The sequence below is a fragment of the Somniosus microcephalus genome, chromosome 22 (assembly GCF_052327205.1).
Source record: "Somniosus microcephalus isolate GS21.2 chromosome 22, FLI_Smic_1.0, whole genome shotgun sequence".
Classification (NCBI taxonomy): Eukaryota; Metazoa; Chordata; class Chondrichthyes; order Squaliformes; family Somniosidae; genus Somniosus; species Somniosus microcephalus.
The window spans coordinates 19,921,924-19,940,165 of NC_141008.1; the positions used below are offsets into that span (position 1 = coordinate 19,921,924).

General features: G+C 50.9%; 1 protein-coding gene across 2 annotated transcripts in view; it reads right to left on the reverse strand.

Annotated features, from left to right (window-relative positions):
• Positions 1 to 18,242, reverse strand: part of LOC147102084 (cytochrome P450 2D15-like) — a 46,271-nt gene that overhangs the window by 16,716 nt on the left and 11,313 nt on the right. For both annotated transcript variants that reach the window (XM_085964248.1, XM_085964249.1), the window contains exons 2-4: positions 10,715 to 10,883; positions 7,090 to 7,242; positions 1,110 to 1,270 (exon numbers count right to left, since the gene is read on the reverse strand). In XM_085964248.1, the coding sequence (XP_085820374.1) occupies positions 1,110 to 1,270; positions 7,090 to 7,242; positions 10,715 to 10,883 (483 nt within the window). The remainder of the gene's footprint in view (positions 1 to 1,109; positions 1,271 to 7,089; positions 7,243 to 10,714; positions 10,884 to 18,242) is intronic.

Below are 18,242 nucleotides of genomic sequence, written 5' to 3' on the forward strand. Positions count from 1 at the left end.
CGACAATCCAATAGTTTCATGGTCACCATTACTGATACAAGCGGTTTATTCCAGATTTATTTAATTAAGTGAATTTAAATTCCCCAGCTGCTGTGTTAGGGTTTGAATTCATGTTTCTGGATCATTAGTCTGGGCCTTTGGATTACTAGTCCAGTAACATAACCATTATGCTACTGTCCCCGAATAAGACATCAATGTGGAGCTTCCAGAGAAGGAGGGCAACCACTAGGAGCAGGAAGACAACACAGGGGAGTAATTCCAGCTTAAAGGTACAACTGCGTATTTGCCAACAGCTGGAGCTGTATCATCGATGAGACTTTCTCTTACATACCCCATTGCTTATAAGTCCTCCTTATACCTTCACCGATGCCCTCAAATACACCTTCATCTATATTGTGTTTAGCTTCAGTTCAGCTGCCAAAGATACCTAGGGCTGAAATTCTGATTGGTTCATTCCATGGATGGAAGTGCGGTGGAGCGGACCGTAAGTGCAGCCAATTCTCACCCAGGAAAAATCTATGCTACACTGTATAAGCTCACATATGAAGAGTGGTCACTTTGCTGAGGTAATGAAAGATGACCAGGGCCTGTGGAACCAACAAGAAGTCCAGAGAGGAGATGGTGGGGTAGAAAATTTGGTGGAAAACTTTGTGTAAATAAAAGTCAGGAAAGAGCATGCAGCTGATCACATGCAATTCTACAGAACTGGGCCACATCACTCTGTCTTGTCTTGTCTCGGTTGATCGGCATATGCTGTCTAGATGTACTCTTGTACTCTGCCAACTTTGTGAGGGGTGAGGTCACTGGGCAAGCGCAACAGTTACTAATTCAAATTCTTCAGTTGTGGTTTAAATGTGTCTAGTGAGCTTGCTGTTCCTATTTCGTTATCTAACTAGTTCCAGTCGACGCTCGCCTTACCTGGAGGTCGCTCCAGGTCACTCATCGCCTGAACTCGAGGTCATCCCAGTGTTTCATCAAAACTCACTGTTCCACAGTTGAAGAATGTAACCCAACCTTGCCTTTGCATCATTTGAGCCTGACACTGATGTGCAGAACCCTACAATACCCACGCCTTCTGCTACATTAATTGTCCAATGAATCTGCCTTACCTGACCCCAAAATGCACCTTCCAAGATAAAACTTTCTTCAATCATGTGTAAAAATCCCAAGAACTTTTTATCTTGATATTCAAAACGATCTCCAAAGATAATTGAACAGATAATATTTGAGGTCGCGCAGGTTATACGGAAATGTGCATCAAAAGGGAGACCTGAATAAAGAATAACAAATTATAATATTTTTCCAAGAGATGATCGAGTAACAATACACATTTTGAAACTCTTACTTGAACAGATTGTACCGAGGGATTTAGCAACTGACTGAAGGCTGGGTGTTCATTTAAGATTTAAAACTCTCCGTCTGGCCTTTTCAAATCTGGCCACTGCTTCCCCTTTATGGGGCACCCAGGTTCTCCGTTTCCAGTCATTGCAGATCAACAAAGTAAACAGGATTCTCAGCTATGCAAACCCGACTATTCCAATTCTCTCCCAGCTGTCTTCCCAATTTCCACCATCCATAAACATGAGCTCATCCAAAACTCTGCTCTCCATATCTCTAACGCGCACCATTCACCCATTACCCCTGTGCTCACTGACCTGCCTCCCAGACCACCAACATCTCAATTTTAAAAATCTTAGCCATGTTCTAATCTCTCCTTGGCCTCACCCTTCCCTATCACTGTAACCTTCTCCAGCACTGCAACTCTCTGAGAACTCATCCTTCCTACAACTCTGGCCCCTTGGGCATCCCCCCACTTCCTTCGCCCCACCACTGGCAGCCGTGCCTCCAGCCGTCTCAGCCCTAAGCTCTGGAAATTCCTCCCACACCTCCTCACCTCAGCACCTCTCTCTCGTCCTTTAAGACGCTGCTTAAAACTTACCTCTTTGACCACGCATTTGGTCACCAGTCCTAATGTCTTGAGATCCACGCTCAACGCCATGCGGCGCCACATGAACACTCTCGACCTCTCTGTTCAGCAGCACCAACGCACTCTATCTCAAAGCTGTCTGGGTCCACAGTTCCATTTCATCCTTCGACTCATCCGACGCTTCAACAAAAAATTTGTTTTCTTCCTCTCTGATGTCAAGGATTGCAAGCTTCATCAACTCTTGAACACCAACGCTCCTCCAGAACCTTCTTCTCCTTCACTTTCCTCTGACCCCCCACTTCTCCCAATCTCACCCCCTGCCACGTCTTCACTATCCCCTCTGACCTTCCCCTCTCTGACCCCGAACGATCAGTCCTCAGCAAAGGCCTGAGCTTCATCCCCTTACGCTCCCACCTCAATGAATTTCGAGCTCGGCACGGTGTTGAGCTCTTTTTCCGCCGCCTTCATCTCCGTGCCCACTTCTCTGGCCAGGAGTCTTCCCCCCGCATGGCTGACCTTTTCTCCCGCTTTCAGAATTCTCATTCTACTTGGACCCCTCCCCCTGGCATCGTACCCTCTCTAGATCTTTTCATCGCTAACTGCCGCCGTGACATCGGCCGTCTCCATTTCTCTGCTCCCCTCACTCACTCCAACCTACCTCCCTCTGAACTTGCAGCACTCCATTCTCTTAGATCCAACCCTGACATTGTCATTAAACCTGCTGACAAGGGTGGTGCTGTTGTTGTTTGGCGCACCGACCTCTACCTAGCGGAAGCTGAACGCCAACTCTCTGACACCTCCTCCTACCCCTACCTGGACCATGACCCCAACTACCGAACATCAAACCACCGTTTCCAAGACTGTCACTGACCTCATCTCCTCTGGAGATCTTCCCCCTGCGGCCACCAACCTCATAGTTCCCCAACCCCGCACAGCCCGCTTCTACCTCCTTCCCAAGATCCACAAACGGGACTGCCCTGGTAGACCCATAGTTTCAGCCTGTTCTTGCACCACTGAACTTATCTCTTCCTATCTCGACTCCATCTTTTCTCCCCTTGTCCAGTCTCTTCCCACCTACATCCGCGACTCTTTGGACGCCCTCCGCCACTTTAACAGTTTCCTGGCCCCAACCGCTTCCTTTTCACCATGGACGTACAATCCCTCTACACCTCCATCCCCCACCAGGATGGCCTGAGGGCACTCCGCTTCTTCCTTGAACAGAGGCCCGAGCAGTCCCCATCCACCACCACCCTCCTCCGCCTGGCTGAACTTGTTCTCACATTGAACAACTGCTCCTTTGACTCCACTCATTTCCTCCAAATCAAAGGTGTTGCTATGGGTACCCGCATGGGTCCTAACAATGCCTGCCTTTTCGTGGGATATGTGGAACACTCTTTGTTCCAGTCCTACTCGGGCTCCCTCCCTCACCCCTTTTTTCGGTACATTGATGACTGTATCGGTGCCATTTCCTGCTCTTGCCCTGAACTAGACAATTTCATTCACTTTGCCTCCAATTTCCACCCTTCCCTCACCTTCACATGGTCCATCTCCGACTCTTCCCTTCCTTGACTTCTCCGTCTCCATCTCTGGGGATAGGTTATTGAAAAACATTCACTACAAGCCCACTGACTCCCACAGCTACTTGGACTACACTTCCTCCCACCCCGCCTCCTGTAAGGACCCTATTCCATTCTCCCAGTTTCTCCATCTCCGCCGCATCTGCTGCGATGCCACCTTCCACACCAGTGCTTCCGACATGTCTTCCTTTTTCCTCAACCGAGGATTCCCCTCTACCATGGTTGACACGGCCCTCGACTGTGTCCGTTCTATCTCCCGCACTTCTGCCCTCACCCCTGCCCCTCCCTCCCGGAACCACGATAGGGTTCCCCTTGTCACCTTTCACCCCACCAGCCTCCACATTCAACGGATTATCCTCCGCCATTTCCGCCACCTTCAAAGTGATCCCACCACCAAACGCATCTTCCCCTCCCCTCCCCTTTCAGCATTCCGTAGGGACCGCTCCCCCCGAGACACCCTAGTCCACTCCTCTATCACCCCCAGCACCCCTTCCCCTTCGCCTGGCACCTTCCCGTGCAAGTGCAGGAGTTGCAACACCTGCCCTTATACCTCCTACCTTCCCACTGTCCAGGGCCCCAAACACCCCTTCCAGGTGAAACAGCGATTTACTTCTTGCAATCTAGTATACTGTATTCGCTGCTCACGATGTGATCTCCTCTACATTGGGGAGACCAAACGCAGATTGGGTGACCGCTTTGCGGAACACCTCCATTCAGTCCATAAGGATGACCCCGAGCTTCCGGTTGCCTGTCATTTTAATACACCGCCCCATTCCCACTCAGACCTCACTGTACTTGGGCTCTTGCATTGTTCCACGGAAGCTCAGCGTAAGCTCGAGGAACAGCTCCTAATCTTCTGATTAGGCACTTAGCAGCCTTCCGGACTCAATATCGAGGTCAACAATTTCAGATCATATCCTCGGCCCCTATTACTTATTTTTTATCCACACCTTTGTTTTGGCCCTTTCCACCCCCCCCTTTTTTTCTCTCCCACATGGCAGCTGTCTCCCATTCTGCCAGCGCATTTCACACCTAATCTAGAGCCGTCTTTTGTCTCCACTAGTCCTATCACCATCTCGTCTCGTTTTGAATACCTCTTAATATCTTTTCACTTCTCTTTTGTTCTCTCCCAGCCCGGCCTTTTAATCTATTTCATTTCCTGTGCTTTTCCAGTCTTGACAAAGGGTTTGACTCGAAACGTTGACTCTATTTTCACTCCATGGATGTTGCCTGGCCTGCTGAGTTTTTCCAGCATTTCCTGTTGTTATTTCTAATGTCTCCTTATTTGGTTGGCTGTCAGTTTCTGTCTGATTACACTCCTGTGAAGCACTTTGGGACGTGTTACAACATTAGAGAGGCTATATAAATGCAAGCTGCTGTTGTTGGGTTCTGGGCTGCCATCAGAAACAGATGCCAGATGCCCCCCAGCCCTGTTGGGGAGCGCTGCTGCACCTTAGATGGAAGGAAGTAAACTTGCCAGAGGTGTTAGTGGGTCACTGGCAGCTCCTTTACAGAACCTCCGATCTGAAGAGGCTGGTCGGGCATCTCTAGTGTCAAGGTGAGAATGCTGGAACATTACACAGGAGGCAGCTTGAACTGTAATGATCCCATCTTTAACAGTCAAGGATGCTCTACGCAATCATAGAGTCATAGCGTCCATCGAGTCTGTGCCGGCTCTCTGTAGAGCAATCCAGTCAGTCCCATTCCCCCGCTCTATCCCCGTAGCCCTGCAAGTTTATTTCCCTCAAGTGCCTATCCAGTCTCCCCTTGAAAACATCGAGTGTCTCCGCTTCCACCACTTCCGTCGGCAGCGAGTTTCAGGTCCTCACCACTCGCTGCGTTAAAAAGTTTTTCCTCACGCCCCCCCGTATCTCTTGCCCAAAACCTTAAATCTGTGTCCCCTAGTCCTTGCACCATCAACTAGTGGGAACAGCCTTTCCCCGTCTAGCCTATCCAAACCCGTCATAATCTTGAACACCTCTATCAAATCACCTCTCAACCTCCTTTGCTCCAAAGAGAACAACCCCAGCTTCTCCAACCTGTCCTTGTAGCTAAGATCCCCCATCCCTGGAACCATTCTGGTAAATCTCCTCTGCACCCTCTCAAGGGCCTTCACATCCTTCCTAAAGTGTGGTGACCAGAACTGGACGCAATATTCCAGTTGTGGCCTAACCAGCGCTTTATAAAGGTTCAGCATAACTTCTCTACTTTTGTACTCAATACCTCTATTTATGAAGCCCAAGATCCCATATGCCCATCAAGAGCAAAGGGGGCAAAGCCCCAAAGCTCTAACCATCACTCAATTTTCTTTCTGTTGAGCAGACCAAAAGCTGGTCCACAGAGGGTGCACTGAGGAGTAAAATCAGCCACAGTGGTCTGAAAACCGTGGATGCGCACTCGAAATGGCCTGAGGTGATCAAAATGTCCTCCACCACCACGGAGAAAACTATTGCAGTCCTATGGACCATTTTTGCCAGGAACGGCTTGCCACAGCAGATTTGCTCTGATAACGGACCACAGTTTGTGTCCGAAGAGTTTCGAAGATTTATGAAAAGGAATGGGGTAAGGCATTGCACATCCGCCCCGTATCATCCAGCCACAAATGGATTGGCTGAGAGGTTCGTACAAACCTTTAAAAAAAGCAGTAAAGGCCATGTGCGATGACGACATTCCACTGTAGCATAAGGTGGACAATTTCCTGTTAGCCTACAGAAATGCGACACATGCAGTCACCAACCAGGCCCCGGCCATGATGTTCTTTAACCGAAGGTTGAGATCTCGTCTGGATTTGCTCAGACCAAATGTATGAAGAGATGTTGAGAAAAAGCAATTCCAGCACATCAATGAGAAGCCGACAAGGAGCTTCAATGTAGGGCAACCAGTCTTGGCCCGCGACTTCCGAACAGAGAAATGGCAACCAGGAACGATATGCACACGGCAGGGGCCACTAATGTACACAGTGGATGTTGGGGAGAACATTGTGAGACACCATGCTGACCAGATCCTAGAGTCACAGGAACGAGTCAACCCCATGCCTCGGCCATACGTACCTGGTGAGGAACCCGACGTACAGGTCGCATCTACCTCAGAAACAATAGCATTGGAAGCTGATGAATCAACTGACGACAGGGTGTTAGAATCGCCTCCGCACCAAGAGCGAGACACTCGGGAAAGGCGTTATCCAGAAAGTATCAGGAAGCCTCCCCAAAGACTGAATTTATAAATAGACTATTTCCAGTTAATGTTGCATGTTAAAAGCGTTAATGGTAATTAGTTTGATATTTAATTGTTAAATGAGTGTTATGGTACTGTTAATCTAAAAGGGGAGGAATTGTAGTGTATGTACCTTTAAGGGAGAGAACTACTTTTTACAGCTCCTGTATCCTGTAGTACCGGCAGTGACCACACCTGTATATAAACCCTGAGTGGTGCTCTGTACCGTCAGTTGCAGTTTGAACCCTCATTCAGTAAAAACCTGTTGATCGTTCCCTGCACTCTTTGTCTGATTATTGAAGGACACCACTTTAAGATACCCGGATCTAACAAAAACGACAAAAGACAAGGATTTCCTTGGAATCTGCTCACCTTTTTCATCTTCAAAGGCTTGGTTTAAAAATCCAGCCTCTTCCACAATTCGCATCTCCAAAGATTTCTTCCCCAGCCCAAAGTTTCTCAGTGTCGAAAGGGAAAACTTTCTCTGCTCTCTCCACCAAAGGCCATATCTAGCAAAGATAATACCTAGAGGGGTACAAGAAGAACAGTGCTTTATTCATCTTATGTTCTATGTTATTCGTTAAGATGTGGTTTGAGAATGCTGGGAACTGGTTAACTTTAGCACAATCTCCGAGGTCAGGTGTGGCAGGGGTCAGATGCACAACTCCTACATCGCTCTATTTGTAGTTTAAAATTAACGTGATCTTCGAGCTAAGAATATATCCCTGGAGCATGCCCACATTTTCCTTTCAATTTCTGGTCTAAGTGATCAGGATTGAGCTGTCTTCGGGATTTTCAGCAGCATAAGACCATAGGAATGTGCAGGAGTGGAAAGATTACTCTGATCCACCTGGACATGCCCAAAGGCTGCCCATTACCGATTCCATTTCATCTTCCTTTCATTGTCTATTCTAATTAGCGACAACAGGAACGATGCCAAGCCCTTTAATTTACCGTTACAAGGATCAGCACAAATCCTAAAACTTTTGTTTGGTGTTTCGATATCAACAGGGATGAGCAACTCTCTTGGGTAAAGAAAGACTCTTCTTCATGCAAAGCCTGCTGGCAAATGAAGGTAGGACTTTGTAAATCCTTTCGGTCTGTTGTAGGTCATTACTACAAAAAGGTGTCGTCGACAGTGCTATCAAGCGGCACTTACTCACCAATAACATGCTCACTGATGCCCAGTTTGGGTTCCGCCAGGCCCACTCAGCTCCAGACCTCATTACAGCTTTGGTCCAAACATGGACAAAGGAGCTGAATTCCGGAGGTGAGGTGAGAGTGACTGCCCTTGACATCAAGGCAGCATTTGACCGAGTGTGGCATCAAGGAGCCCTGGTAAAACCAAAGTCAATGGGAATCAGTGGGAAAACGCTCCACTGGCTGGAGTCATACCTAGCACAAAGGAAGATGGTTGTGGTGGTTGAAGGTCAATCATCACAGCCCCAGGACATCGCTGCAGGAGTTCCTCAGGGCAGTGTCCTAGGCCCAACCATCTTCAGCTGCTTCATCAATGATATTCCCTCCAACATAAGGTCAGAAGTGGAGATATTCGCTGATGACTGCACAGTGTTCAGTGCCATTCACAACTCCTCAGTTAATGAATCAGTCTATGCCTGCATGAAACAAGACCAGGATGACATTCAGGCTTGGGCTGATAAGTGGCAGGTAACATTCGCACCACAGAAGTGCCAGGCAATGACTATCTCCAATAAGCGAGAGTCTAACCACCTCCCCTTGACATTCAACAGCATTACCATCGTCGAATCCCCCACCATCAACATCCTGGAGGGTCTCCATTGACCAGAAAATTAACTGGACTAGCCACATAAATAATGTGGTAACCAGAGAAGGTCAGAGGCTGGGTATTCTGCAGCGAGTGTCTCACCTCCTGACTCCCCAAAGACTTTCTACCATCTACAAGGCACAAGTCAGGAGTGTGATGGAATAATCTCCACTTGCCTGGATGAGTGCAGCTCCAACACTCAAGAAGCTCAACACCATCCAGGACAAAGCAACCCGCTTGATTGGCACCCCATCCACCACCTTAAACATTCACTCACTCCACCAAAAGCGTACCGTGGCTGCAGTGTGTACCATCTACAGGATGCACTGCAGCAACTCGCCAAGAGTTCTTCGGTAGCACCTCCGGAACCCACGACCTCTTCCACCTAGAAGGGCAAGGGCAGCGGGCGCATGGGAACACCACCACCTCCAAGTTCCCCTACAAGCCACACGCCATCCTGAATTAGAAGTATATCGCTGGTCCTTCATCGTCGCTGGGTCAAAATCCTGGAACTCCCTCCCTAACAGCACCGTGGGAGTACCTTCACCACACGGACTGCAGCGGTTCAAGACGGCAGCTCACCACGACCTTCTCAAGGGCAACGAGGGATGGGCAATAAATGCTGACATTCCCAGCGACACCAACATTGCATAAACAAATTTTTTAAAAAGTTAACAGAGCACAAGGTGGAACATTTAAACCAGTTCCCCTGGACACACTGACTCCAGTTCCCCTGGACACACTGACTCCAGTTCCCCTGGACACACTTACTCCAGTTCCCCTGGACACACTGACACCAGTTCCCCTGGACACACTGACTCCAGTTCCCCTGGACACACTGACTCCAGTTCCCCTGGACACACTGACTCCAGTTCCCCTGGACACACTGACTCCAGTTCCCCTGGACACACTGACTCCAGTTCCTCTGGACACACTGACTCCAGTTCCCCTGGACACACTGACTCCAGCTCCCCTGGACACACTGACTCCAGTTCCCCTGGACACACTGACTCCAGTTCCCCTGGACACACTGACTCCAGTTCCCCTGGACACACTGACTCCAGTTCCCCTGGACACACTGACTCCAGTTCCCCTGGACACACTGACTCCAGTTCCCCTGGACACTCTGACACAAGTTCCCCTGGACACACTGACTCCAGTTCCCCTGGACACACTGACTCCAGTTCCCCTGGACACACTGACTCCAGTTCCCCTGGACACACTGACTCCAGTTCCCCTGGACACACTGATTCCAGTTCCCCTGGACACATTGACACCAGTTCCCCTGGACACACTGACTCCAGTTCCCCTGGACACACTGACTCCAGTTCCCCTGGACACACTGACTCCAGATCCCCTGGACACACTGACTCCAGTTCCCCTGGACAAACTGACTCCAGTTCCCCTGGACACACTGACTACAGTTCCTCTGGACACACTGACTCCAGTTCCCCTGGACACATTGACACCAGTTCCCCTGGACACACTGACTCCAGTTCCTCTGGACAAACTGACTCCAGTACCCCTGGACACACTGACTCCAGTTCCGCTGGACACACTGACTCCAGTTCCCCTGGACACACTGACTCCAGTTCCCCTGGACACACTGACTCCAGTTCCCCTGGACACACGGACACCAGTTCCCCTGGACACACTGACTCCAGTTCCCCTGGACACACTGACTCCAGTTCCCCTGGACACACTGACTCCAGTTCCCCTGGACACACTGACTCCAGTTCTGCTGGGCACATTGACACCAGTTCCCCTGGACACACTGACACCAGTTCCCCTGGACACACTGACTCAAGTTCCGCTGGACTCATTGACACCAGTTCCCCTGGACACACTGACACCAGTTCCCCTGGACACACTGACACCAGTTCCCCTGGACACACTGACACCAGTTCCCCTGGACACACTGACACCAGTTCCCCTGGACACATTGACACCAGTTCCCCTGGACACACTGACACCAGTTCCCCTGGACACACTGACTCCAGTTCCCCTGGACACACTGACACCAGTTCCCCTGTGTCTCGACAGAACCCCCTACATGCTGAGAAGATGAAGTGTATGGATTATCAAGAGAAACAACTACATTCAATTAGAATCATAGAATTAGAAGCACAGCAGGAGGCCATTCAGCCCAAGTAATAGCCAACCCACTCCGCCGGTTCCCAAGGCTGTCTCCGAAGCCTGGTACACAGTTACCTTCTCCTATGCGCTTAAACACATCGTCATATATCGGAAAGGATGGCCGGTCAGCAAAATCTTCTGATTTCTTCACCAGTGCCTCTTTTAGGGTTTCATAGCCGCTCAGTATCACTATGTTTCTCCATCCAAACTGTACGCTGAACACATTGCCGTGTTTCTTCGCCAGCTTAAAAATAAAGAAAAGAATTAAATGGGGAAAAACATGAGTCCATTATCGTAACTTACACATTGCTTCCTCATAGGTCAAATACAACACTGATCAGAGATAGTGCAGTTTGGAATGATTTCAAACGGGCACAGCATATCGAGTAACTCAGTATGGAATTGTTCGGCATCCCTGCCCAGCTGGTGCTGGGCTCCAGGGAGGTTGGCATTCCATTCCATGTACCAATGCATGTGACGGGCAAGGGTGGGGCTGGATTCTTCATGTGCATTGATTATTCTCCTTGACTAATCGCCCATCCAACCGACTGTGAATCTGATACTGATGAATGCTCCAACACCTCAGCCAAGCAGCCTACAGATGGAGAAACACTCAAAATATGCAGAAAAAATGTTCAGGTCGCGTGTCAGATAATTTGTTGATCGGCCGCAGTCTGTATTAAAGGCACCGTTTTACCATTGATTTACATGTAAGGATAGATCTTCCAGTTCCTCACCTGTGGCGAGGTAGCAGGTCCACTGTGAGTGCAGATCTGGATGTGCCGTGGACCTGTGGTGCTTTGCCATGGGGGAGGACCCTGAAAAATCTACCCGAGAGAGTAATGCACTTAGCAAAAGCTGCACAACGGCTTCAAGAAAACCGGCACAGCCATAAGAAATCTGACAGTTCCTAAAACTGCCCTGAATATAATGTGGTTACACCAAAGCTGAAGTGGTGCACGAGTTTATAATACTTTAAGCTGCAGGTATACTCAACATTCTAGAGCTGAAGATGGTAGAGATTTTCCTTCCTTTCTATGTGAGTATTTGTGGGTATTGTATCTGTTGCTAAATCTTTTGTTTTTATGGTTGTCATGGTGATACAGAGGCATTCTTCACCACTCTGGCATCAGTTTACAGAAGCACTCTGTTTCTCCCCTCCCCCCAAGCTCACGCTGGCACTCTTTACCACTCGCCTCAGTTCGCCCTTAAAAATAGCTTGTTTATGCTGGTGTGGCAGAACCACTGAATGACTGTGGCTAGCTGTATATAATTCTCTTTAACAATGTTCTAACACCAGCCTAAACCTGTACCATTGTGTTAGGGATTACTGTGTTTTGTATATAGAGTTTGCATGTACGGGGCGTGGCCCCTTTAAGAGCGCGGGAAAACGGGGGCAAACACGATGACGTCACGTCGCAAACCACGGGACTGCCCAGTCAGTCCTCGTGGCATCTCCTTTGAGTAAAGACCTGTTTGATTGTTCTCTTGTGTCGATCTCCGTTATTCGTAGGAATTTGTTAATTCCTACATTGGTGACCCCGTTTTTGTGAACGTTTTCACAAAAGAAGAGCACAGCATGGAGGCAAACGTCGTTTCGCTAAAGCAACCGCAGTTCTGGGAGCAGCAAACGCCCTCGTGGTTTATTCAGGTCGAGGCCCAGTTCGCCCTGAGGAACATCGATGCAGATCAGACCAAGTATCTTTACGTGGTCTCCGCACTCGACAGCTCTACCGTCTCTCGGATCGTCAGCCTCCTCGAAAACCCCCCAACGGAGCGCAAGTATGAAAACCTCAAAGCGCGGTTACTGCAGGTTTTCGGGCTCACAAAATTGGAGCGCGCACGTCAATTACTCGCTACGCCCGGGCTCGGGGACTCCAAGCCTTCAGAGTTGATGAGCCAAATGCTCACACTCCTGGGCTCAGAACGGGAATGTTTCCTATTCCGCGAGATTTTCCTCAGCCAACTGCCTGAACAGGTACAAGCTGCCCTGGCCAGATCTGAAATTGAAGACTGCGCAACACTCGCTGCGGAGGCTGACAAAATTTTCGCTGTAACTCGGCAGTACTGCGCCGCCACGAGGCACCCATCCCCCGCAGATACCGCCCCAGCTAGTCCGCCTGCTGGGCTGTGTTTCTATCACACGTAGTTCGGCGCGAAAGTGAAGCGTTGCCGCCCTCCCTGCAGTTTTCCCCAAAAAAACAACGACTGACACTGCGACCACCGAGGAACGGGTCTACCGGGCACCCCGCGGCCGCGATGGCGATCGGCAACGCGGGAAAATTGCTCTTCATCACTGATACTCTCTCCAGTCGTCGTTTTCTGTGCGACACCGGAGCACAGTGCAGCATTTTACCCGCGTCCGCCCTCGATGTGCAGACGGGGAATCACGGTCCCGCCCTTGAAGCGGCCAATGGCAGAACAATTCGGACCTTCGGCAGACGACGAGTGGAGTTGTGCCTCGGGGGGCAACGTTTTCACTGGGAGTTTGTTACGGCCAAAGTTTCCCAGCCCCTCCTCGGCGCGGATTTCCTGTGCGCCAACAGCCTCCTTTTCGATGTTAGGAACCGGCGGCTGATCAACGCAGCAACTTTTAATTCTCTTCCGTGTTACCGCAGTAACACTACGTCACACACCATCTCCTGTGCGTTCCCGACTCCTGATGATTTCGCTCGCCTGCTCAGCGAATTCCCCGCCCTGACAAGACCCACGTTCTCCTCCACAGCCACGAAACATGGTGTGGAACACCACATCACCACCAACGGCCCCCCGGTCTACGCGCGGGCCCGGCGCCTAGAACCTGGCAAGCTGGCAGTCGCAGAGGCGGAGTTCGCAGCCATGGAACGGTTAGAGATTATTCGCCGGTCGAATAGTCCCTGGTCTTCACCCCTCCATATCGTCCCGAAGCCTGGCGGCAGATGGCGGCCATGCGGTGACTTTCGACGACTAAACGACACCAGCACTCCTGATCGGTACCCGATCCCCCATATTCAGGATTTCTCTGCCCATTTGGCAGGGAACACTGTGTTCTCAAAAGTCGACCTCGTCCGGGGCTACCACCAGGTCCCAGTGCATCCACAAGATGTCCAGAAGACCGCAGTCATCACCCCATTCGGCCTCTTCGAGTTTTTACGGATGCCGTTTGGGTTAAAGAACGCCGCCCAGGCTTTCCAACGCCTGATGGACTCCGTGCTGCAGGACCTCAAGTTCCTCTTCGTCTACCTGGACGATATTCTAATTGCCAGTTCTACTAAGGAAGAACATACCTGTCACCTACGCACCCTTTTTCGACGCCTCAGCCAACATGGCCTGATAATCAACCCGGCCAAGTGTCAGTTTGGCCTGCACCAAATTGACTTCCTGGGGCATCGCATCACCTCAAGGGGAGCGGTTCCTTTACCTTCAAAGGTAGAGGCGGTGACATCCTTTCCACGCCCGCAGAACATAAAGGCCCTGCAGGAATTCCTAGGCATGGTAAACTTTTACCACCATTTCGTGCCTAAGGCGGCACTACTCATGCAGCCCCTGTATGAGGCCCTCAAGGGCAAGACTGGCAAGAACCCGGTAGACTGGACGGATGACATGGCCCGAGCGTTCACCAACACCAAAAGTGCCTTAGCCAACACGACTATGCTGCCAGGAGCCACCATCGCCCTCACCACCGACGCGTCGGACTACGCAGTCGGTGCCATGCAACAGCAGTGGGTGAACGGGACGTGGCAGCTGTTGGCATTCTTCAGCCGTCAACTACGGCAGAACGAGAGAGCATACAGCACGTTCGACCGGGAGTTGCTTGCCCTTTTTCTGGCCATCCGCCATTTTCGGTTCCTTCTGGAAGGACGTCCTTTCACCGCTTTTGTGGACCATAAGCTGCTGACCTTTGCAATGTCCAAGACCGCCGAACCATGGTCAGCCCGACAGCAGCGTCAACTGACCTACATATCCGAATTCACCATGGATATACGGCATGTGGCCGGTAAGGACAACCTGGTGGCAGACTGCCTCTCCCGCGCAATCGTCAATATGGTTCATTTGGGCATCGACTACGCCCTCATGGCAGTGGACCAAGCCTCAGACCCGGAAGTCCAAGCTTACCGAACGGCCATCACTGGCCTCCAGTTGGCCGACGCCAAGTTCCATTCGGCAGGTACCACGCTGTTGTGTGGCGTCTCCGTACAGGATCCTCGCCCTGTCGTGCCGGTCGTCTGGCGCCGCAAAGTGTTCGGCGCCATACATGGGTTGTCACACCCTGGAATGAAGGCCTCTCAGAAACTGATGTCAGCGAAATTTGTATGGCATGGCATGCATAAAGATGTCCGCGACTGGGCCAATACCTGTGTGGTCTGCCAAAAGGCCAAGGTACAGCGCCACATCAAAGCTCCGTTGACCACCTTCACAGTTCCGGAGCGATGTTTTGACCACGTCAACGTGGACCTGGTAGGACCACTCCCACCCTCCCATGGTTTTTCACACATCCTGACCATGGTTGACCGCACCACCAGATGGCCAGAGGCAGTCCCCCTGTCATCCACTACTTCAGCGAACGTGGCCAGGGCATTCATTTCCTCCTGGATCGCCCGTTTCGGAGTACCCGCCGATATTTTGTCAGAAAGGGGACCGCAGTTTTCCTCCGAACTCTGGAATGCAGTGGCCCAAGGACTCGGTGTCAAATTACACCACACCACAGCCTACCACCCACAGGCGAATGGCCTCTGCGAACGCTTCCACCGGTGAATGAAGGCCACCATGAGAGCCAGCCTCCAGGACGTTAGATGGGCAGACAAGCTACCGTGGATCCTGTTGGGCCTTCACACGGCCCCCAAAGAAGACCTTCACTCTTCATCAGCGGAGCTTGTGTATGGTCAGCCACTGCGAGTCCCAGGGGACTTCCTACCAACATCGACGGAGCAATGGCCCGCGTCTGCCCAGCTTGCAAGTCACCAAGAGGCGGCCAGATGTTTCGCACTGGTGCCCACTTCGCACCACGGGCCGCAGAGGTCACACATTCCCACGGAGCTTCACAAGGCTGAATACGTTTTTATTCGCCATGACGCACATAGGGATCCGCTCAAGGCCCCATACACCGGTCCCTTCCGCGTGTTGGAAGCAGGGAACAAAACCTTCACGGTAGACGTCGGTGGTAAACCGGACCACATTTCGGTCGACCGCTTAAAGCCAGCACATTTGGACCTCGACCGCCCCGTCGAGACAGCACAACCGCCGAGACGGGGTCGGCCACCCATCATCGTTACGGCAGACCAAGTGCGACCGCCCGCCAGACCGCCAGCCGCCCAGCAGCCTCCGCCTCGAGAGTACAGGAGTCGTTCTGACCCCCTCACCGTTTGACTTTGTCCGTTAAAGCAAATTCTGGGGGGGCGCATGTGGCAGAACCACTGAATGACTCTGGCTAGCTGTATATAATTCTCTTTAATGATGTTCTAACACCAGCCTAAACCTGTACCATTGTGTTAGGCATTACTGTGTTTTGTATATAGAGTTTGCATGTACAGGGCGTGGCCCCTTTAAGAGCGCAGGAAAACGCGGGCAAACGCGATGATGTCATGTCGCAAACCACGGGACTGCCCAGTCAGTCCTCGTGGCATCTCCTTTGAGTAAAGACCTGTTTGATTGTTCTCTTGTGTCGATCTCCGTTATTCGTAGGAATTCGTTAATTCCTACACTGGCACCCTTTCTCACACAGTTCTGACTCACACTGTCCTCACGAACACTGGCATCATTCCCACTCCTTCCAGTTCACATTGACAGGGTTAGCTGTAGAATCAAATGGGGAAAAATTAGTCCCCTTAGCGCCTCCTGTTAGCGCCAGTAGATGGTGCTAATGGGGCGCAAGACCAGTATCGCCGGGGCGAGGCAAATCCAACGCCGCACACTAAATCCGGCCTGCCTGTAGCACAACCGGTAAGAGGTATTGCCAAGAACGTCAACACCAGGTAGATCGTGACTTTAGTGAGTGTGCTATGTTCACTGACCGCCCAATTGCAAAATTGATTCTTGCTACTTATCTCACCGCCTGGAGTAAACACCGACAGGGAGAGCTGGCATACAGCACCAGGAAGCCGGCTCAAGGGACGTTATTTAAAGGGATCATCAGTAATCACTCGTAGCTGTCAGGTTAGTGTAGTTTCAGTGTTTTTTTTGTTAGTTTCACCCACTGCAACAGTTTTATTCAGTAAATTCAAGGTTCTTTTATATCAGGTGTCTTCTGGTAACTAAAAAGTAGTTACATTTATTCTTCAAAGATTCAAACTGCTACACTTGGTTACATTAAAGGGGGGCTGTACTGGCGCCACCTCGTCCTCCAGGATCTATGGCAGAGGGAGCGGAGGCAGCGAGAATGATGGGAACATGTGCGCAGAAGGAGGAGGAGGGCCATCAGGGCTCTCAACAGGGGGCCTTATCTTCCAAGGGTATTCCGAGAGCACTTCTCCTACCTCCAATTAAGTGAGGAGCAGTGTATTAGAAGGCTTCGCTTCACCAAGGAGGTGATCACAGAACTTTGCCACCTCCTGCAACCAGACCTCCAGCCACAGACCAGGGCGACCACAGCTCTCCCAATGGCAGTGAAGATCACCGTGGCCCTCAATTACTTTGCCTGTGGATTCTTCCAGTCTGCAACAGGAGACATAGCAAAAATCTTGCAGTTCACCATCCATCACTGCATCTGGGAGGTCACAGAGGCTCTCTACAGTAGGAGAAGGGACTACAGTTCCTTCTCCATCACCAGAGAGAAGCAGGATGAGCATGCAAGTGGGTTTACCAGGATAGCGGGCTTCCCCATGGTGCAGGGCGCCATCGACTGCACCGACGTGGCTTTGTGGGCACCGCATAACAATCCGGAGATCTTCTGTAACCACAAAGGCTACCACTCACTTAATGTGCAGTTGGTGTGCGACCACAGAAGCGAATCCTTAATGTCAATACCCACTATCCAGGCAGCAGCCATGATGCCTTCATCCTGTGCCAGACCTGTGTACCAACACTTTCCCAGCCACTACGTCAAGCTCGAGGTTGGCTGTTCGGAGACAAGGGCTATCCGATTTCCACCTGGCTCATGACTCCCCTCCGCAACCCCAACACTCATACCCAGCACTCTTATAATGAGAGCCATGCTGCCACCAGGAACATCATCGAGCAGACCATCGGCTTACTGAAGCAACGATTCCGCTGCCTTGACCGCTCGGGAGAAGCCCAACAGTACTCGCCAGAGTAGATGTCCCATTTCGTGGTGGTCTGCTGCATGCTCCACAACTTGGCCATCATAAGGGCGCAGCCCTTGCCAGCAGGGATTGCGGGACCACATCAGGAGGAGGGTGAGGCAGAGGAGGAGGAGGAACAGGAGGGTGGGAGGAGGCAGTGAGACAATCAGCCTTCTGGACGGGCTTTCCGTGACCGGCTCATCAGAATCCGATTCGCATGAATGAAACCCCAGATACCCATAGCTCACCACATCCCCATCATACAATCCCTGTCTCACGCCATATCACAGCATCCTCCTGGGCACAAAGGTGAAATGAGAGACACAACAAAATATTCCAAAGACCATTAGTAAATTTATCTATAAACATATCACATGAATTCCAAT